General features: G+C 45.8%; 1 protein-coding gene across 2 annotated transcripts in view; it reads left to right on the forward strand.

The window, feature by feature from the left end:
• The window catches only part of uggt2 (UDP-glucose glycoprotein glucosyltransferase 2), a 400,098-nt gene that overhangs the window by 374,837 nt on the left and 2,937 nt on the right, over positions 1-22,324 (forward strand). For both annotated transcript variants that reach the window (XM_078545909.1, XM_078545910.1), the window contains exon 39: positions 20,347-20,500. In XM_078545909.1, coding sequence (XP_078402035.1) covers positions 20,347-20,500 — 154 coding nt within the window. The remainder of the gene's footprint in view (positions 1-20,346; positions 20,501-22,324) is intronic.

Below are 22,324 nucleotides of genomic sequence, written 5' to 3' on the forward strand. Positions count from 1 at the left end.
CTTGAGGTGGACTGTGCTAGAGAACTCCCGGCAGATTTCTCAACTAGAGCGTCAAAGAAGGGGAGTTCATTTGACTGCACCATTTCAAAGGTGAATTTGAGCGCAGGTTGGAGCCTGTTAAGACATGTAAAGAAATTATTACATGCAGCTGTGGATTTAAAAATAGCAAACATCCATGTATCGGAAATTTGTGAGGGGTAAGAAATTAGGTGTCTTTCCATCGAAGACACGTTTTTCATGGAACCCAACAAAGATGTTTGCAAGACCTGCATCTTGGTTTTGCTGCTTGTCTTTCTGCCTGCTCAGTAGCATAACTTAAAGGCAACTACCACCCCTTTCAGAGTGAGGCAATGTACCCCTTTTTCCTAAGACGCCATCAATAAGAGTAAATGTTATTTTTCAGTCATATTGTTTTGACATAGCAATCACAGTGTTCAAAATCAAGAATTCCAGTTACTATGGAAATGGTCAAGTGGTTACAATAGATTAATAAACTATTAATGCATATATTAAAACTTGCCAAATGTTTGTCCTCATATGGCCTTTCTTTACTATAACAGGGTGTTAAAAATCAAACAATGAGTCAGACGTAGTTAATCATGCAAACATTTAGATTATAGAAAGCAGATGGGCATGTGATCCCTGCTCAAGGAAATAGCTCAAGAGGGACAAACACTAATTGTTAAGTGAACGTATAGTGTCAGTCAGCTAGTAATGGAATCAGCTGTATTCTGAAAGGCTGTGAAAATCAAATCTATTGAGCAGCAGCAAAGTAAAGAATAGCATAATAGTTAGGTTTTCCAAAACTTTCTTGGTACAGGAATTGTCTGCTTGGATTGAAAAATTGTCAATGTCACTCATTATTTGAGAGAGTAACCATAGAAACATAGGCCAGTATCTTTAGGCCGGCGAGCGGGGGCACGGGGCCCGCTCACCGACGCTTAAAATGACTTGGGATGATGTCGGGCGGAACTCCCAACGTCAATCTGCCTCATTTCAATTTTCAGGTCGGTGGGGGGGGGAGCCGAATCAGCTGTGCACCCGCCGACCTGTCAACGGACAATTGAGGCCATTGAAAAACTAATTGAAATAATTAATGGACCTAGGTTGGCGGGCAGGCTAGGAGCCCTGGCAGGCTTCAGAAAAAGCATGAAACCTCATCCACAGGTGGAATGAGGCTTCATGAGGGTTTTTAAAAATGTAATGAATGTTTGATTAAAAGTGATGGACATGTCCCAACTCATGTGACAGTGTCACATAAGGGGACATGTCAGGAAAATTTTATTTTTTCCCCTTCACCATTTTTAAATTTGCGCCAATCTCCCTGAGGCAGCACTTAGCCTCAGGGAGATGAGTGCGCTCTTTCACACGCATGCGCGAAAGAGCGCACTCTTGGCTGAGGGATTCCCCCCTGCCCGCACAGGGAGCACATAGCGCTTCCTGGCAGACATCACGTTGGGCGGGTCTTAATTGGCCCACCCACGTAAAATGGCGGTGCACCCCCGATCAGAGGCGTGCCCACACGCACCCGCATCTGAACTCACCCCCCCACCCCGATGGGATAATTCTTCCCAGAGAAAATATAGAAAATAGGAGCAGGAGTAGATCATTTGGCCCTTCGAGCCTGCTCTACCATTCAACGTGATCACGGCTGATCCTCTATCTCAACGCCATATTCCCACTCTTTCCCCTATATCCCTTGACGCCTTTAGAGTCTAGAAATCTATCTATTTCCTTCTTGAATATATTCAGTGATTTGGCCCCGACAGCCTTTTGTGGTCAAGAATTCCACGGGCTCACCACCCTCTGAGTGAAGATGTTTTTCCTCACCTTAGTCTTAAATGTGCTTCTCCTTATCCTGTGACTGTGACCCCTTGTTCTAGACCCCCCAGCCAGAGGAATCATCGTCCCTGCATCCAGTCTGTCCAGCCCTATCAACATGAAATCCCCTCTCATTCTTCTAAACTCCAGTGAATACAGGCCTAGTCAGCTGAATCTCCCCTCATACGACAATCCTGCCACCTCAGGAACCAGTCTGGTGAACCTTCGCTGCACTCCCTCTATGGCAAGTATATCCTTTCTTAGGTAAGGAGATCAAAAGAACAAAGAAAAGTACAGCACAAGAACAGGTCCCTCGGCCCTCCAAGCCTGCACACAATATTCCAGTTGCGGTCTCACCAAGGCCCTGTACAGCTGCAAGTAGACACCCTTGCTCCTGTACTCAAGTTCTCTCGCAATGAAGACCAGCCTACCATTTGCCTTCTTAACTGCTTGCTGCACCTGCATGATTGCTTTTAGTGATTGGTGTACAAGGACACCCAGGTCCCTTTGTACATCAACATTTCCCAATCTATCACCATATAATCTGCCATTCTGTTTTTCTACCGAAGTGGATAACTTCACACTTATCCACGTTATACTGTATCTGCCATGTATTTGCCCACTCACTCAGCTTGTCTAAATCGCATTGAAGCCTCTTAACATTCTCCTCACCACTCATATTCCCACCAAGTTTCGTGTCGCCAGCAAACTTGGAAATATTACATTTGGTTCCCTTATCCAAATCATTGATATATATATTGTGAATAGCTGGGACTCAAGCACTGATCCCTGCAGTGCCCCACTAGTCACCACCTGCCGCTCTGAAAAATACCCATTTATTCCTACTCTCTGTTTCCTGTCTGCTAACCAATTCTCAATCCATCCCAATGTATTACCCCCAATCCCATGTGCTTTAATTTTACACACTAATCTCTTTGTGGGACTTTATCAAAAGCTTTCTGAAAATCCATATACACCACATCCACTGGTTCTCCCTTAGCTATTCTGCTAGTTACGTGCTCACAAAACTCCAGTAGGTTTGTCAAACTTGATTTCCCTTTCATTAATCCATGTTGACTTTGTCCAATCCTGTTGATATTTTCTAAGTGTCCTGTTATCACATCCTTTACGATAGACTCTAGCATTTTCCCTACTACTGATGTGAGGCTAACCAGTCTGTAATTCCCTGTTTTTGCCCTCCCTCCTTTTGTAAATAGTGGGGTTACATTTGCCACCCTCCAAACTGCCAGGACTGTTCCAGGAACTTATTGAACTGTTTGTCTAATATCGGTTGTGGGGAAGTTACTAGAATTGTTATTAGGAACAAAGTGACTGAGCACTTGGACAAACGTGAACTGATCGTAGACAACCATGACTAGTTGAAAATTTTGAGTAAGTGGTAGATAGTTGAGTGTCTATGGATGTTGTTTATATGGACTTCCAGAAAGCATCCAATAAGATTCCACACAAGAGACTTAGGAAAAATGGAAGCATGTGGCATTGGAGGCAATGCTTTCACGTAGAATCATAGGGCAGGAATTTTCTGATGGCAGAATTTCCCACCCTGTCACCTGAAGAGTCAGTGGGGAAACACATCCCTGTCGGTACTGGCTGCCCCGCAGCCATCTAATGCTCGAAGGAGCATTAATTAGCTGGGGATGGGATTTGCGCCCCTCACTTGGGAGGAAGTCCCACCTCATAGAGCTGCCGGCCTATCTGATTGGCCAGCAGCTCTGTCGTCCCAGCAGCACCAGTAGCAACAGAGGCCAGTACTGGAATTGCAAGTAGTCTACAGATTCAAAGTACCAGTGCCCAGGACCAGGTAAATGTAGGTGGTCTCACAGAGAGCAGCGGATGTGAGGCACAGGGAGCTGGGGAGAGAGTGAGTCTTGATGGAGAGACTGGGGGTGAGGGAGCACCCCTGGGGTCCAGACCTTATAAGGGGAGGAGCGCCCAATGTGTAAAGGAAGCCATTGAGGGAGGCGATTCCCCTGCCTTCCCACTCGAGGCCTGAGCAGGGTGTCTTGGCGGCCTTTCCCTGAAGTCCTCCCGTCAGCCTCAGAAACAGCCCTTAGGAGATCATTAGTTGCCCACTTAAGGGCCTCAGTTGGGGCATGGGCAGGCCAACTGGCCTAGATTCTCATCCCCTGTATAATTGTGAACAGTTCGGGGCAAGCAGGAGGGCAATGAGAAGGTCATCCAGGGAATTTGATGGCCCCTTCCACCAAACCTGCCAGCGGAGGGCCATAAAATTCAGCCTATAGAATGGTTGTAGCATGGAAGGAGGCCGTTCAGCCCTTTGTGTCCATGCCAACTCCCTGCAAGATCATCTCAGCTAGTCCCACTCCCTTCATATTTTCCCCATAGAACTGCAGGTTTGCTTCTCTTCAGATGCTTATGCAAATCTCTTAGAATTGAATCTCTCTCCATCATATGATCTCAGGCAGTGCTTTCCAGATCCAAACCATTCACTGCATAGAAATGTTTTTCCACATGTCGTTGTTTGCCATTTACCTTAAATCAGTGTCCTCAGGTTCTCAACACTTCCACCAATAGGAACAGTTTCTCCCTATCAACTCTACCTTGACCCATCATGATTTTGAACACCTCAATTAAATCTCCTCTCAACCTTCTCCCCACTGAAGAGAATAACCACAGTTTCTCCAATCTTTACACATAACTGAAGTCATTCACCCTCGGAACCATTCCCGTAAATCTTTTCCGTACCTTCTCTAACGCTTTCCTTTTGAAAGTGTGGTGCCCAAAACTGAACACACTACCCCAGCTGAAGATGAATCAGCTTTTTATAAAGGTTCATCATAACTGCCTTGCCTTTGTTGCACTCTAAAGCCCTATGCCTTTTTAACCACCCTCATCAGTTTGTGCACATATTCCCCAGGTCTCTCTCTTCCAATATCCCCTTGAGAACTGTATCCTTTATTTTATACTGCCTCTCCTCGTTCTCCCTACCAAAATGTATCACTTCACACTTCTCTGCATTAAATTTCATCTGAAACATATCCACCTGTTCCACTAGCCTGTTTGTGTCTTCTTGAAGTCTATCACTAGGCTCCTCACAGTTCACAAGTTTTGTGTTATCTGAAAACTTTGAAATTGTGTCCTGTGCACCCAAGTCTAGGTCATTAATATATAACAAGGAAAGCAGCAGTCCTAGTAATGCCCCTGGAGAATCCCACTGTATATCTTCCTCCAACCCAAATAAACAAATATTCACTGTTACTCTGCTTCCTGTCAGCCAACTTTGTAACTATGCTGCCTTTTATTCCATGGGCTTTAACTTTGCTGAAAGCCTATTATGTGGTACTTTATCAAACACCTTTTGGGAGTCCATATACACAACATCAACTGCATTACCCTCATCAACCCTCTAAGTTACTTCATCAAAAAACTCAATCAAGTTAGTAAAAAATTATTTACATAACAAATCTGTTCCATAATTAATCCACACTCATCTGTTAGTTTTGTCCTGGATTATACTTTTTAAAAGCTTTCCACCAATATGGTTAAACTAACTAGCCTGTTGATGCTCAATTAACCTTGCGTCCTTTTTTGAATGAGAGTGCAAGGTTTGCAATTCTCCAGTCCTCTGGAACCACCCTGTATCTGTTACCCTGTAGGTGAGAGTAACTGTCCTTGACATAAAGGCAGCATTTGACCGAGTGTGGCATCAATGAGCCTTAGCAAAACTGGCGTCAATGGGAATCAGGGGGAAACCTCTCCACTGGTTGGAGTCATACTTTAGCACAAAGGAAGATGGTTGTGGTTGTTGCAGGTCAGTCATCTCTGCTCCAGGGCATCACTTCAGGAGTTCCCCGGGTTAGTGGCCTCGGCCCAACCATCTTCAGCTGCTTCATCAATGAACTTCCTTCCATCAAAAGGTCAGAAATGGGAATGTTTACTGATGATTGCACCATGTTCAGCACCATTTGTGACTACTCAGAAACTGAAGCAGTCCATGTCCAAATGCAGCAAGACCTGGACAGTATCTAGGCTTGGGCTCATAAGTGGCAAGTAACATTCACCAGTGAGACAAGTGCCAGACAATCACCATCTCCGGCAAGAGAGAATCTAACCGTCGCCCCTTGACGTTCAATGGCATTACCATCACTGAATCCCCCACTATAACATCCTGGGGTTACCATTGACCAGAAACTGAACTGGACTAACCATATAAATACTGTGACTACAAAAGCAGGTCAGGGGCTAGGAATCCTTCGACGAGTAACTCACCTCCTGACTCCCCCAAAGCCTGTCCACCATCTACAAGGCACAAGTCAGGATGAATGCAGCTCCCAGAACACTCAAGAAGCTTGACATTATCAAGGACAAAGCAGCCCGCTTTATTTGCACCACATCCACAAACATTGACTCCCTCCACCACTGATGCACAGTAGCAGCAGTGTGTACCACCAACAAAATGCACTGCAGGACTTCATCAAAGCTCCTTAGACAGCACCTTTCAAACACACAACCACCACCTTTTAGAATGACAAGGGCAGCAGATAGATGGGAACACCACTACCAGGAAGTTCCCCTCCAAGTCACTCATCATCCTGATTTGGAAATATATCACCGTTCCTTCACTGTCACTGGGTTAAAATCCTGTAACTCCCTTCGTAACAGCACTGTAGTGTACCTACACCACATGGACTACAGCGATTCAAGAAGGCAGCTCACCACCTTCTCAAGGGCATCTTGGGATGGGCAATAAATTCTGGCCCAGCCTGCGAAGCCCACATCCCATGAATGAATAAAAAAAAAATCTAAGAAGGATTGGAGGATTATGGCCAGTGTCTCTGCAATTTCCACCCTTATTTCTCTCAGTATTAATTTTAAGTACAGCCAGCCTTTCTGATACCTCATCTTTATCAATTTTCAGCCCATCCAATGTCTCAACTACCTCCTCTTACACTATAATTTCAGCAACATCCTCTTCCTTAGTAAGTACAGATGCAAAGTATTTGTTTAGTACATCAGCTATGCTCTTTACTTCCTGAGATCCTCTTTTTAATCCCTAATCAGCCCCACCTGTCCTCTTACTACGCATTTACTGCATGTATGCCTATGGACATTGGTATCTGTAGGGAATTAGTTCAGAGACAGGAGACAAGAATGTAGCGATGTTGGCTATTTAACACAATTGATAAGCGGTGACTAGTGATTCTCCCAGTGATCTGTACTGGGGCTCCAACTTTTTACTTTGTTTCTAAGTGACTTGGCTTACATCCTAGTTTGTGATGACACTAAGTAAAGTAAATGGGATAGGAACTGAATGTTGCAGAATCGTTGATAGATTAACTAAGTGCACAACCCTGTGGCAGATGGACTTCAACATGGGAAGGTGCAAGATCATTGACTTTTGACTGAGGAAAATATTTTCTAAATGGAGGAAATAGTACAGAGGCAAGCATGACAGAATACAACTTTTACAGAGTGTTCAACTGGAGAGTGAGAGAGAGTATTCTATGCCTTGAGAGAAGAGGTGCTGTTCTGGTCTTTTACAAGACGAGAGGCCCAAGAGAAGGAATGAGAGCTGAAGTCTAGAGGCATTCATTAAGTGAGCAGTTAGGTAATTGGTGAGTTTTACATTTTTTATATTCTGTAGACCAGGGAAGTAGATTAAACTAGATAAAAGCAAAATACTGCGGATGCTGGAAATCTGAAACAAAAACAAAAATAACTGGAAAAATTCAGCAGGTCTGACAGCATCCGCGGAGAGGAACACAGTTAACATTTCGAGTCCGTTTGACTCTTCATCAGAACTAAGGAAAAATAGAAATGAGGTGAAATATAAGCTGTTTGAGGGGGGTGGGACAGGTAGAGCTGGATAGTGGGCCAGTGATAGGTGGAGGCAAAGAAGAGATTGCCAATGATGTCATAGACAAAAGGACAAAGGGGTGTTGACAGTGGTGATATTAGCTAAGGAATGTGCAAATGGTGACATTAAGGGTAGAAAACAGGACAAGCAAGTGACAGATAGCCCTAGTGGGGGTGGGGTGGGGGGAAGGGATCGAAATAGGCTAAAAGGTGGAGATAAAACAATGGATGGAAATAAATTTTAAAATAGTAGAAATAGGTGGGAAAAGAAAAATATATTTTTTAAAATATTATAAATTATTGGAAAAAGGGGGATTGGAAAGGGGGTAGGGATGGAGGAGAGAGTTCATGATCTGAAGATGTTGAACTCAATGTTAAGTCCGGAAGGCTGTAAAGTGCCCAGTCGTAAGATGAGGTGCTGTTCCTCCAGTTTGTGTTGAGCTTCACTGGAACAATGCAGCAGGCCAAGGACGGACATGTGGGCATGAGAGCAGGGTGGAGTGTTAAAATAGCAAGCGACAGGGTGGTCTGGGTCTTGCTTGCAGACAGACCAAAGGTGTCCCGCAAAGCGGTCACCCAGTCTGCGTTTGGTCTCTCCAATGTAGAGGAGACCGCATTGGGAGCAGCGAATGCAGTAGCCTAAATTGAGGGAAGTGCAAGTGAAATGCTGCTTCACTTGAAAGGAGTATTTGGGCCCTTAGACGGTGAGGAGAGGGGAAGTAAAGGGGCAGGTGTTGCACCTTCTGCGGTTGCATGGGAAGGTGCCATGGGAGGGGGTTGAGATGTAGGGGGTGATGGAGGAGTGGACCAGGGTGTTCTGGAGGGAACGGTCCCTACAGAATGCCGACAGGGTGGGTGAAGGGAAGATGTGTTTGGTGGTGGATTAAACTAGAACCAGGGAAGTATAAATATTATATTAAATTTATAGCCTAACTAGTTAAATTACTTAAAATAACTACAAATTATTGTGGAGTGATATTTCAAAACTTAAAACACTAATTTGTTAAACAAAATACAGTAGAGATGGCACGCAGGTGATTTGTTGCAACTGTAGAAAATGAGAACTGCAGCAACCATATCTGCAGTAAGTGTGCAACTCGAGAAACTTCGTCTCAGAGTTGATGAGCTGGAGTCCGAGTTTCAGACACTGTGATGCATCAGGGAAGGAGAAAGTTACCTGAACACTTTGTTTCAGGAGGCAGTCACCAAGCTAAGGTTCAGATTTGGTCCCTGGTTAGGTACAGCAGGGTGTGACTACAAGCGAGGCAGTTATGGGGATCCAGTAGGAGCATTAGAGGAAATGCAGCACTTGCATTTGTCCAATAGGTGCGAGGTTCTTGCAGCCTGTGTGGACGAGAGTGCATGGAGGACGATCAAACTGACCAAAGCACCATGGTACAGGGGGCCATTCAAGTTGAGACAGTAAAAAAGGAATGTTGTAGTAATAGGGGACAATATAGTTAGGGGAATAGATTCTGTTCTTTGTAGCCAAGAATGTGAGTCCCAAAGGCTTTGTTGCCTGCCCAGTGCCGGGGCTTAGGACATATTCTTGGGGTTGGAGAGGCACCTGGAGTGCAGGGGGAAGGATCCAGTTTTTGTGGTTGACATGCATACCAATGATATAGATTGGACTAAAAAAGAGGTTCTGCTAATGTAGTATGAACAGCTAGGGGTAAATTAAAAAAGTAGAACTACAAGGGTAATAATCTCTGGATTGCTACCTGAGCCACAAGCAAATTGTCAGAGGGTAAATAAGATCAGAGAGTTGAATGTATAGCTCAAAGATTGGTGTGAGGGAAATGGGTTTCAATTTATGGCCACTGGCACCAGTACTGGGAAAAAAGGAAACTGTTCTGTTGGGACTGGCTTCACTTCAACTGCACTAGGACCACACTGGGTAATCGAAAAATTAAGGCCGCAGAGAGGGGTTGAAACTAAACAGTGGAGAGGAGAGTTCAGGTGAGGGCAATTCTCAGCTAGTTGACATAAATCATTAATGAAGGAATCTATACTCTGTCTCCTAATCTTTGGGTTCGTCTGATGAACTTCACTCTTTCCGTGATGATGTTCCTTCCGAGGCTAAAATAAGTATCAAAAGCTTTTAGAACCTCTTCATATGTCACCATCTCAAGGTAGGCAGAAGCAGACTGTCCGAGTTGTCAAGAGGTCTGGAACGTGGAGACGAGGTTAAACATGATGCCTAAATAACACTCATAGTACTTTAATTATTTGTGTGTGAAGTGCTTTGAAATGCTTCTGAGATTTGGGGGTCTGTTTTCAGCCACGAGCCACCCATCTCTCATCAAGAAATACGAGGACAGACACATCAGGACAGACAACAGAATGCCAAATTTCAAAGGGAGCAGCAATTTATATTGTATGTGAAAAGGGTGGCAAGGTGGAAATTGGTTGGCAAGTTGGCTCTGATTGGCTGGGGCGTTGCCATGGAGAATACACTAAGGAGCTACTGTCCCTCATGCTTTTGTTTAATTCAAAAAAGGCACAACGCCTGGACATATTCCTTTTGCCTGAAGAGGACAGGTACCTACCTATGAATGTATGTTGCTTCTAGCAAACGTAGGTGAGCTACATTTTGAGCCTGATTGATCATCTTAAATTGGCTGTTAGTGTAATTTTTGGCGCAGTTGGGATTGTTCAGCAAGTGCTCCCCAATCATGGAATCACATCTAACATTAAATATTATGTTCTGAGTTTTACCAAGCACGGGCTGGTTGATTACGGTCAATACTCATGCAAACAGCCGAAGGGACGATTGATACAATCTGCAAGTTGTTAGGATATACGGCCTATCACACCAGCATGAAATTCATATACAAAATGACTCATTTGTATGTTAGATAGAACACCTTTTTGGCTTGACATGAGCATCCTGTTAGTGGAAAATACCACTCGTGTTGCTACTGTATGAAACAGCTAGCCTTACCTATTACTCAAGTTTTTTGAGATACCTTACCCTCCGGGGTATCTTGAGGTAGACTGGGCACTTTTCAGGTCTGAAGGTCTTAGGTCCATTTGTGAATATACGTGATAGACAGCGAACAGTGATCTGATCAGCGTTGCCATTATCATGTAGGATAGCTTTGATATATCCTGTTTCAGTGTCAAGCTTGCACAGTGGGCAAATGGCAAATGGGCAAGATTGCTGATAAAGCCAATTTTATAGCACATGGAGCTGTAGGAATCCCAATGCGCGTATTGACAGTGATGGCATTCGTCCAATGAATAGTGGAGAACCCAGTAGCGGATTTCCAACTAGCACATTGAGGAAAGGTCTGCTGCATCTCTCAAAGGTGAATTTGAGCACTAGATGGAGCACATTAAGGTGTATAAGGAAATTCTTACATGTAGCTGCAGATACAGATACAAGTATAGCAAACATACCTACATATTGGAAATATGCAAGGGATAGGAGGTTAGGAGTCATTCCACCAAAAACGCATTTCTAGTGGAAAATGACAAAAATGTTAGCGAGAGTTGGACCCAGAGGGGAACTCATGTCAACACTATCTATTTGGGTGACATTAAAGCTGAACTGCTAAATTCAACAGTTCAGTGAGGGATGATTTTGTGTGCCAATGTAAAGCTTTGGGGTCTATCGCATTATTTTTTCCCTTGCATTGTGTGTAATCTTCAAGTGAAATGGTTGCAGTTGTTGTAAAACCATGTTCTATTTCAAAAATTACTTTATTTGTGGAGTGGGCCAAAACCACAAGCTAAATTTTAAGAAGATTCACAGTATTTTTAAATGACCTGGACAGCAGTTCTCAAAATGGCAGAAAATGTATATAACTTCACCTTGGAAATTACAAAGCTAATGGCAAGGAGTGGTGTTGTCTGGAAGTAGCCAACCAAGGCAATCAGCTTGGCTCATCCCCTGAACTCCTCACAGGCATTCAGACATAATCTGTTTATTCAAGTAGTTGCGGACCAAGCTGCTAAACTCAATATCTTTGGACAACGGACAATGAGGAGAAGACACTATTTAATCCAATCACTGGAAACAATGGTCCTGGAATGAGGGTTCCTCTGCTGGCTATGACCATATTTAGTAACTGCCAAGTTTGCGATTGGAAGTCATGTGATAGCAAGCTAACCATTTATGTTAAAAACGACACTGTCAGACAGACCATGGGTAGGATTTTCTGGTCGTTGGGCGTACTTGGCGGGGCAAGAGGGAACGGCCACAAATCAGACCTCCACCTGCGATTAAGCCGCAACCGCTATTTCACGCTGGCTGGCCAATTAACGGTTAGCCCGCGTGAATCGCATGCTGCAGCGCTCTGTGCTGCCTGTGTGGCGGGGGGAGGAGGGCAAGTGCACAGGTACTCGCAGCAAAAGCTCTCTGAGGCACAGAGCTGCCTCAGGGAACTGAAGCTTTTTGAACATAAAAAATAATTTAAAATTGTTCTCTGCCACATGAGCAGGGACACGTTACAAATTAGTTAGAAAATTTTTTTTTTTAAGCCACTGATCGAAATCTCACCCCACCCGTGGATGAGGTTTCGCAAAAAATCCAAAGGCCGCTCAGTCTTTTTGCCTGCCCGCCAACTGTAAAGTTGAACGGGCAGTGAAAGATTTCATTTAATTAGAACTTTAATGGCCTTAATAGGCCTGTTAATTGTCAGCGGGTGTGCTGCCGACTTCCGCACGCGCCTGTTGACTGAAATATCGTGCAAGTGCGCAATGACATTGAAACGCTTGCCCGACTCCATCGTGCGTCATTTTATGCTCGTTGGGGTCGGGTGCGTGCCAGAAGTGAACCTGTGGTTCCTCTCTCCTCCCAATATTCTGCATGTTTGTGCTCTGCCTGTATATGGCCAGTCAACACTGCATACAGTATCTTCAACATAACCAAACAGACTTCAAAGGAAAAGGCAGGGATTGTCTGTCAAGAGTTTAAATCATCTCTGTACTGAATCCAGAAAAATCACTGAACACGGCCTGGAACCATCCAACACATCCTATAGGACCCAACTTTCTTTTGGGCACTCTTAAACATTTCAACCTACCCTCCTTACTTGTAAGCTACATCTCTGTATGTTAGTCTCTTGGATGCATGTGTGAGTTGGAGCATTTTTATTATGTTTATTCATCAGTTGTTAAGGACAATAAATACTATTTGTTTTTCTTTTAAAACTTACAAGAAACCCTGTCTGTGTTTGTCTTTTACAGTCACAGCACTTAAACAGTTAAATACTCACTAAATTGAAAAGAAAATTCTTTTGAAACACCTAGATAAAAGCAAAATACTGCGGATGCTGGAAATCTGAAATAAAAGCAGAAAATGCTGGTAAAACTCAGCGGGCAGAATTTTCCCGTCGGCGCACTGACACGCGGTGATGTTGGGCACGCATCCCGATGTCACCGCGCGCAATTGCGATATTTCGGTGGGTGGGCGTGCGACGATGTCCATTGTGCGACCGCCATTAATTAACGGGCCATTTAAGGCACTTGAGGCTCCAATTGACCTGGATTTTAAGGCGCCCGTGCGATCTTCGGCCCGTCGCACAGGCGCAACGGGCAGGCGGGTATCAGAAATTTACATGAAGCTCATCCACGTGCGGGAGAAGAGGACTCAGTAGGTTCGCGAATCCAGACATTTAAAAGTTACTGCTCAGAAGTTAGTGAAACTTTCCTGTGTGAGGTGGGAAAGTTGCAAACGCATAGCAGCTGCTTGGACTGGACTCATAACCTTCAGGTCAGCACTTTTCAGTGACGATTTGTTTTGGGGTTTCAGAAAGCCCCCCTGAGCCTGGGAATGGGAGGTGATCTCTCCACTGGAGGCATCTCACCTGAGGAGGAGGGGAGGGCTAGAAGGGGGAGGAGGCTAGGAGTGCACATTCAGCCTCCAGGGGAGCCACCTTTGGGAGATCAGGCGCAGGCACAAGGGGCGCAGGACCAAGAGATAGTCCAAGGTGCAAGTGGCTGCAGATGACACCACTATCCTGCTGCCAGGATATACAGGCGGAGAAGCAGCTACCTCAATATGACTGAGGTGCTGTGCCAAAGGAGGCTCCGACTGTCAAGGGAGACAGTCAACTATATCTGTCAGATGATTGGCCCTGAGATCTCCCCTAACTGTGTGGGTGGACACCCTATGCCAGTGGCTCTAAAGGTCACAGCTGCCCTCAACTTCTATGCCTCTGGCTCTTTCCAGGGGTCGGTGGGTGATCTTTACGGTGTCTCACAATCAGCTGTCCACACTAGTGTCAAGCAAGTTACAGATGCTCTGTTCAGATGGGCATTGACCTTCATCCACTTCCGCTGGGACGAGGCCAGCCAGACACAGTGAGCCAGAGGCTTCCCCCGTGTCCAGGGTGCAATAGACTGCTCACATATGGCCATCAATGCGCCAGCAGGTGAGCCCGGTGCCTTCGTCAACAGGAAGGGCTTCCACTCCATGAACGTGCAGATAGTGTGTGATCACAGGATGCTGATTCTACAAGTCTCTGCAAGGTACCCAGGCAGCTCCCACGACGCCTACATCCTCAGACACTCCCAGGTGCCGGGGCTCTTCAGTGCTCCGGCTCGGCTGGATGGATGGCTGCTGGGTGACAAAGGCTATCCCCTCATGAACGTCTCTCTGCCATCCAAGAACAGAAGCTGAGCAGCGGTATAATAGAACTCACGCCTCCACAAGGGCTATGGTGGAGAGAGCCATCGGTCTTCTCAAAATGTGCTTCAGATGCCTGGACATGTTCCGGGGGCGCACTGCAGTACCCCCCAGATTGAGTGTCGCTGATGGTGGTTGCATGCTGCGCTCTCCATAATCTTGCGCTGCAAAGGGGGGAATGCTGTGGACGAAGAAGATGTAGACGGAGTGACTGCGGCTGAACACAACGAGTCCAGCAGTGAGTCCGAGGATGAGAACGCACAGGGAAATGATGAGGGGGCACACGCTGACCCGGGCATTCTCCAGGGAGGCAGAGACACCAGGAGGCTCTAATCCAAGGAACCTTTAGCTAGCACAGCACACATGAATCTCCAACACAAGCTTGGTTGTAGCCTCCATCCTGGAGACCTTAGTGCAAAATCTGTCTGGTTAGAAGCATTGATGATGGGCCGAGTCAATAAGTGTAAATGACACACAAATCACGCATCAAATCTCAGGAATCCACACAACTGCCCAAGAAAAGAGGCACCCAGCCATTTTAGATGACATAAATTTAATGCTGCAACATTGGCATAACAGAAATAAAATGACGTTGCACTTCACACACAATCAGAAGGAACTCATCGGGCGGCCAACAAAAAAACCACCAGCGATGAACCCGGGGTGTGCCTAAGATGCCTTCATTTTATGTTTGCGAATCTTTGTGGTGCCCCCTCGCTGGCACTGGCATCTGAGACAGCCTGCTCTCTCTGATGTCATGTTGGCCTCGATGACCTTGGCGGATGTCCTCTGGCCCGTCGAGCCTGTGCTGGCCCCGCCTGGGAGGGAGCTGCCCGCTCCGCAGCTGGCATCTCCCCAGTCGTCGCAGCCTCATTGGGTGCCATGGTCACTGGCAGAGAGGCAGAGGAGCTGCTGCCCTCATCCGGAGTGTCCTGAGAGGCACCAGCAGAGAGGACAGGCAGCTGCTCCTCCGGCGTGAGGTCCGAATGGCCCTCCCTGCTCACTGTAAATAGCTGGGCAACGAGGTGAGATACCTGGTGCCCAAACCACCACCCACACGGGCACTGACCACCTGAGGTCAATGCCCTTGTGCAGGATCGCAGGTCCGAGCGCAACCCCAGGAACCCCTGATCCTGTCCCTGGAGCTGCCTCTGCGTGAGAGTCACCACACTCTCTACGGAGGAAGCTTGGCGCTCAGTCATGAGGCTAAATGCATCGGCTAAGGTCTGTGTAGACTCCTTCAGCACTGACACCAAGCGAAGCACAGCCTCATGTATCTCCACCAGATGGTCCCACACACCCGGCCGCATCTCATCAGTTGGCTGCAACGCCGACGACTCCAGAGGCTCATCATCAGCTATGGACTAAGCATGTGCCTGGTCCCCTGCAGTCCTCCGACTGCTGGCGCCATCGGCACTCTCTGTCTCCGCCAGCTCCTCCAGTGACAACGAAGTGCCCTCACCACTGTGACCCGGGACACTAGCCAAAGATATGATGCCCACTGAGGTGCCAGTATCTGTGCTGGTGCCTGCCTGGCAGAGATGGTGTGATGCTTCTGATGGTGCAACTTCATGCCCCTCAGGTGTCAGAGGGGGCCCCTGCTGCTCTGGGTCCCGGCCGTGTGCCAATGATGCTGAAAGGAAGAGTAAGGACATTCGATCAGTTAGCCTGCGGGCAATGTCAACGTATCTGTCCCCTGGATCATCATGCGCTCATCATTCCACACGCAATGGGCAAGCCATGTTGGTCACGTCTCTCACTCAACAATCAGCACTGCCATGGATGTTGGGAGACTACTGGTGACATGAGTGCTGGCCATACATACCTGCCCATGGAACCCTAGCCTCTCCGGCTCCAGTGGACCTGGGCACATGGCACCTCTCCAGGTCGAGGGCTTTCTGCTCAAAACAACTAAGCAGCAAAATCTGGCCTGGCCCACCGCCAGCCCTCAACCGCTCGGCGTTGTTATGAGAATTCTTATCCTGGAAATGAAAAAATAGCATCGATAAGTGATACTTGTACTGTCAATCTCCTGGCGGCCAGCCCACCCCAAGCCCAGTTGCCCATTGCAAGGGTGCAGTGCATCCTTTCGCCGCTGCTGGCCAGCACTCACACAAATATATCCCCACTAACACCACCCCCCCCAACCCCTTGGCCATATGCTGCCTTCATCACAGTTGAGTGCACACAGTTTTACCTGCCGTTGCAAGGAGGCACAATGACGTGGAGCGTAGAGGGTAGCAGATCCATCTGCCAAGCCACCTTGAACATCCCCTCCCACTATGTCATCACCCTGACTTCAACATGTCCTGGAGTTCGAGCAGTGCACCTGGGTGCAGATCCTCCAGGTTGTCCCCACTAGTGGGTGTCAGTCCACCACATGCTGCGGGTGCAGAACCCATCTCATTACAAACCTCTCAGGCTGTTGAACGCATAGGGAATATCTGCTGGACCACCCAGCTAAGGACACATGCCGTCAATGACTCATTGCACTCAGGCCACTCAGACATGGGTGGGACACCAGCTGGGGAGAAGGTTACATGATGGGTGCAGTGAATGATGCCGACATGCTACTCACCCTTCCCGTGCGCAGCAAGCCGTTGAAGCGCTTGCGGCACTGGGTCCATGAGCGCCGCACCACATCGTGGGCGCTCACGCCCTCCACTACCTCCTCCCACGCACGCTTGGTCTAGTGGGATGGCCTCCTCCTCCCGTCCTTGGGGACGAGGACCTCCCGCTGTGCTGCCACCTCCTCGAGGAGGGCAGCCAGGCACTCATCTAAAAACCTGGGCACACAGTGACTACCCGCCCTACCCTCCTGCATGCCTAGCCTCGATGTGCCTTGGCCCCGACCTATGGCCATGTACAGCAGCCTTGGAGCGGCTGCAGCTTGGCCTTTAAACAGGCCACCGGGTCGCCATTCGACCTGATGGCAATTGCCGATCCGCCTCTGCCCATCCACTCCCGCCGTCCCCGGGGTCGGCAAACACACTGGGCGGGCCTTAATTGGCCCACCCGCATAAAATGGCGGCGCGGTCCCGATCACCGGTGGTGATTGGGTCCGCAACCACATGCCCCACCCGACATGGGGAAAGTTCTCCCCAACAAGTCTGACAGCATCTGTGAAGAGAGAAACAGAGTTAACGTTTCAAGTCCATGTGACTTCTTCAGAGCTAAAGAGAAGTAGGAATGTGATGTGATGGATTTTATACTGTTTAAGAAGGGGTGGAGCAAGATAGAAGGTCAGGGATAGGTGACAGTTAAGGAGAGATTGACAAAGAATCATGGACACAAGACAAAGGGAATGTCATTAGTAGTGGTGAAGAGTAAACAAGGTGCTGGTAGTGACATAAAGGTAAGACAGCAGAAGGTGTTAATAGCAGAACAAGGGTCAGTGCTCTGTGAATATAGAAACAAGTGACAGTTAGCCCTGTGGGGGATGGGGGGTGCGGTAGGGGAAAAGAGATAAAAAAAACTAACAAATAAATAAAAACAAATAAATAAATAAAATTGGATAAAAAAGGGGTCAAGCTGGAGGAGAGAGTTCATGGTCTGAAGTTGTTGAACACTGAAATGTTTCACTGTTTGCATTGACAAGCCTTCTTTTCAACATGTGAGTAGGATCTACTAGTCAAACTCCTGCATTACTGCAACAGGGAGTGTCGTGCTTAAGAAGGAAGGGCAGGAGATGTGGTGTGTGTGTGCAGTGAAGGAATCTAAGAAAAAGAGGTTTATATTGGGGGGGGTCAAAAGAACAAATATCAGTAATGGAAGTCTTGTTGCTGCTTGAAAGAGTGCAGATTTTGTTCATGGCTGCATCGACAGAAGAAATGTGCAAGACCTGAGGACACATTGGCAATGGGAGAATCACACCAGGTTCATGGCCACACAAATAGCGTAACACTGCAGGACGTGATGCAGAGAACATTGAGCGACTACTTTTTAAAAAATTCATTCATGGGATGTGGGTGTCGCTGGCTAGGCCAGCATTTATTGTTCATCCCTAATTGCCCTTGTTTAGATGGTATTTAAGTGTCAACCACATTGCTGGTGGGTCTGGAGTTACATGTAGGCCAGACCAGGTAAGGACATCAGATTTCCTTCCCTAAAGGACATTAGTGAACCAGATGGGTTTTTATGACAATTGGCATCATCAGACTTTTAATTCCAGATTTTTATTGAATTCAAATTTCACCATCTGCCATGGTGGGATTTGCACCCGGGTCCGCAGAGCATTACCCTGCATCTCTGGAACAGTAGTCCAGTGACAATACCATTATGATATTGCACCATGGCACCACCTCCCCCTTGATTGATTGCTGGAACGGTTGCTAGAGCAATAGTAGTTCTCAGGGTTGGTAAGCTCGTCAGCAGATGACCGTCGACAGTAAGATTCTTGAGATAAATACATGTAGTAAGGGACAATATTGCACCAAAAAAATCAGAAATATAAAGAAAACGGTTAATGGGGTGAAAAGGGGCAGCAAAGGATAATGGAGTGATTGCTAATCTGCCACTTAGTAGGATTTAGCTGGAATTAACATTGCAGATCACTGCAGGTTACAGGTAGGCTAGAATGATTAAAATGGCAAATCCTAATATAATGCTTTGTAAAATTAGTGATATCAAGATCAAGTCATGGGCCTTTTAATACTTACCTATACAAAGAAAATAAGAACGATATTGCTGATACCTTGGTATGGAGTCACCCAGTTGGTAGAATGTGAGCGCTGACTCATGATGATGGATTTATAAATGTCAGGCTGGTTGGTTCAAGGGTACATGCATATAGTGGTCTGGAGAAGTATCCTGCTGGATCTTAACAGCTCATGATCAATGCAATATCAGGTGGCTCACAGGTCAACCCAGCTGGGAAGATGGTAGGTCCGGTGGGGTCGTGATTGCAATCATAGTGCAAGAAGTGGGGAACCAGGGATTGCAATCACATTCCTGCTCCTCATTGTACTACAAAAAATAATCTTAACTCCCACCTCTTCAGGCCTCATCTGCTGTATCACCAGATTCTCCTGAATGGTGTAGGCACCATGCTCAATGGGCAGCTATACTACCATTGAATGTATGTCATAGTATCCCACCCAGGAACCTTGGATACCCATGGAAACAGTGATGGGAATATCGTGGCAGGTGGGAAGTGAGGCAGTGGAATTGTAATTCCACTATCGCCCCATTTCCATTGGGTGGGAAGAGTGAAAATTGGGCTTTTGAAATAGCATTGTGGTAGCAGCTATGATGTTAACAATTGCTAACGTTAACTAAAATTTTAACATAGAGTAAAATGCCATTAAGACAGTTTTTCCAAAAGGGACTGAATGTTATAAACTATCTTCTATTTTTAATATAAATTAGATGTGTAATGGACTTTAAAATGGCAGAATAAAGGTTTTAAGGGATTCAAATTTATTGGGAGAACCAGATCAAGATGAATTATACCACCTAAGAAGCAAGTTGCATTGTCTTAAATTGCATTTATGTATTAAGGATATTAATGAATTTTGCAATGCTGATAGAAACCATAAATGCATATATTGGGGACAAACAATCACCTCGTTTTTCTGCCTTTGTTTTAAAAATCAAAGTTCCATCAATACTGCTGTTTAACCAAACTATTCCATTTTGTAGCAACAGTTAGTAAGAGTCAATGTGAGGTTCATACAGGGCTTTCTCGTTTATTCTAACTATTCTATTAAACAGCCTATTGTCCTTTTTTTTAAAGCATCTTACCATTAACAGCACCTTAAGGAGAAAAAAGTCTAAGAAATGTGGTAAAATCTAAATACTGTGGATGCTGGAAATCTGATATAAAAACAGAAAATGCTGGAAAAACTCAGCAGGTCTGGCAGCATTTGTGGAAAGAGAAACAGAGTTAACGTTTCGAGTCCACACAACTCCGAAGAAGAGTCATACAGACTCGAAACAATAACTCTGTTTCTCTCTCCACAGATGCTGCCAGACCTGCTGAGTTTTTCCAGCATTTTCTGTTTTTATTTTATATTATATATTATTTTTAAAATGTGGACTTGTTTTAATTTTAGTGCAACAACCCCAAAACCAAAGAACCCAAGCTAAAAGCTGCTATGCGAATTGTACCAGAGTGGAATGATTATGATAATGAAATAAAGGTGTTGTTAAAGAGAGTGGAGGAACAGAAAAAGGATGGCCACACAAAAGCAAACTCACAGTCTCCAGGTAAGATGTTGACCTTCAGGATTCTTGTTTATGTAGAGCAGTCAATTTTTCATATTATGAAAGATTTTAGAGCATCATAGAACATATTAATAACATTTGTCAAGGCTGAAGGGACAAGGGACTACGAGATAGATAAAAATATAACCAAGGGGAATGTAAGGTGATGGCTTGCGTCTATGCCAAGAGTCAGCAAACAAGTCAAAAGTCATTATGACACACAAGGAGGCCATTTGGCCGATCATGCTCCATGAAAAGCAATCCAGACAGTCCTATTCCCCCACTCTATCCCCATAGCCCTGCAAGTTTATCTCCCTCAACCGCATTTCAATTTCCTTTTGAAATTATTGATCTCCACTTCCATCACTCTCGTAGGCAGCGAATTCCAAGTCATCACCATGTGTAAAAAGGTTCTGCCTTATATCCCTGTGATGTTCTGCATTTTAATTTTGACCCTAACTCGTCAAACCCTCTCAGCAGAACATCATTTATATGGACCATGATATAACAGGATACTCCAACTGCCACTCCAAGTCCTTCTCCAGCCGTGAGGAGACATCTTTAACTCTGGCTGCAGGCATGCAGCAGAACCTTTGGAACTCCCACTCACAGCTGCAGAGAGCAGTATCTGCCCTCCATACTGTGCTGAATCCTATCACAACCACATTCCATTTCACTCCCCCAACTTCAATGTCATTCCCGACCACAGTGTTGAGGTAAGTTTGCTCAACCACTTTGCAGACTTTGCCCTCATCTAGACAGGCAACACGAACCTTGTACCTGTTGGAAAAGGGCATAGGGGTCAAGACTCCTGTGGCATTGCACCTGGGGTCCCCAATCTGCCTGACTCGCAGCCACACTCTCCAGTCCCTGACCACTAACCAACCCAAAGGGTATGACTGCTTCCTGGAACAAAGTGTCCAGGTAACTCTCCTCCTCCCTGATGCCCCGTAACATCTGCATCTTCAGCTCCAGCTCAACGTCCATGCATAGTGAAGGGCCCAAACTGACAGATTTCCCTTGATGATTACAAATAAATATTTCAAGTGCGGGAAAATTACAATCACCAGGGAAGTGGTATTGAGCAAATTATTGCGGCTGTGGGCTGACAAATCCCCAGGTCCAGATGGACTTCACCCTAAAGCCTTGAGAGAAGTAGCTAGTGAAATAGTTGATGCACTGGTTTTAATTTTCCAAAATTCACTAGATTTGGGCAAGGTTCCATTAGATTGGAAAATAGCAAATATAACTCCTTTATTCAAAAAGGGAGGGTGACAGAAACATGGAATCTATAGGCCTAACATCTGTCATAGGGAAATGTTAGAAGTTTTTATTAAAGATGTTATAGCAGGGCACTTTGAAAAATTCAAGGCAATCAGGCAAAGCCAACATGGTTTTATAAAAGAGAAATCATGTTTAACCAATTTATTGGAGCTCTTTGAAGGAGTCACATGTGCTGTAGATAAAGGGGAACCAGTGGATGTACTGTACTTAGATTTTCAGAAGGCATTTGATAAAGTGCCACATCAAAGGTTATTGCAGAAAATAAAAACCATGGTGTAGGGGGTAACATATTGGCATGGATAGAAGATTGGCTAGCTAACAGGAAGCAAAGAGTTGGCAGAAATGGGTCTTTTTCTGGTTGGCAGGATGTGATGAGAGGTGTGCTGAAGGGATCAGGGCTGGGGCCTCAACTTTTTACAATTTATGTAAATAACTTGGATCAGGAGACTGAAGGAACGGTGACTGAATTTGTTGACAACACACAGAAAGGTAGGAAAGCAAATTGTGAAGAGGACGTAAGGAGGTTACAAAGTGACATAGATA

This window comes from Cetorhinus maximus, chromosome 7 (assembly GCF_964194155.1).
Source record: "Cetorhinus maximus chromosome 7, sCetMax3.hap1.1, whole genome shotgun sequence".
NCBI classification, from domain to species: domain Eukaryota; kingdom Metazoa; phylum Chordata; class Chondrichthyes; order Lamniformes; family Cetorhinidae; genus Cetorhinus; species Cetorhinus maximus.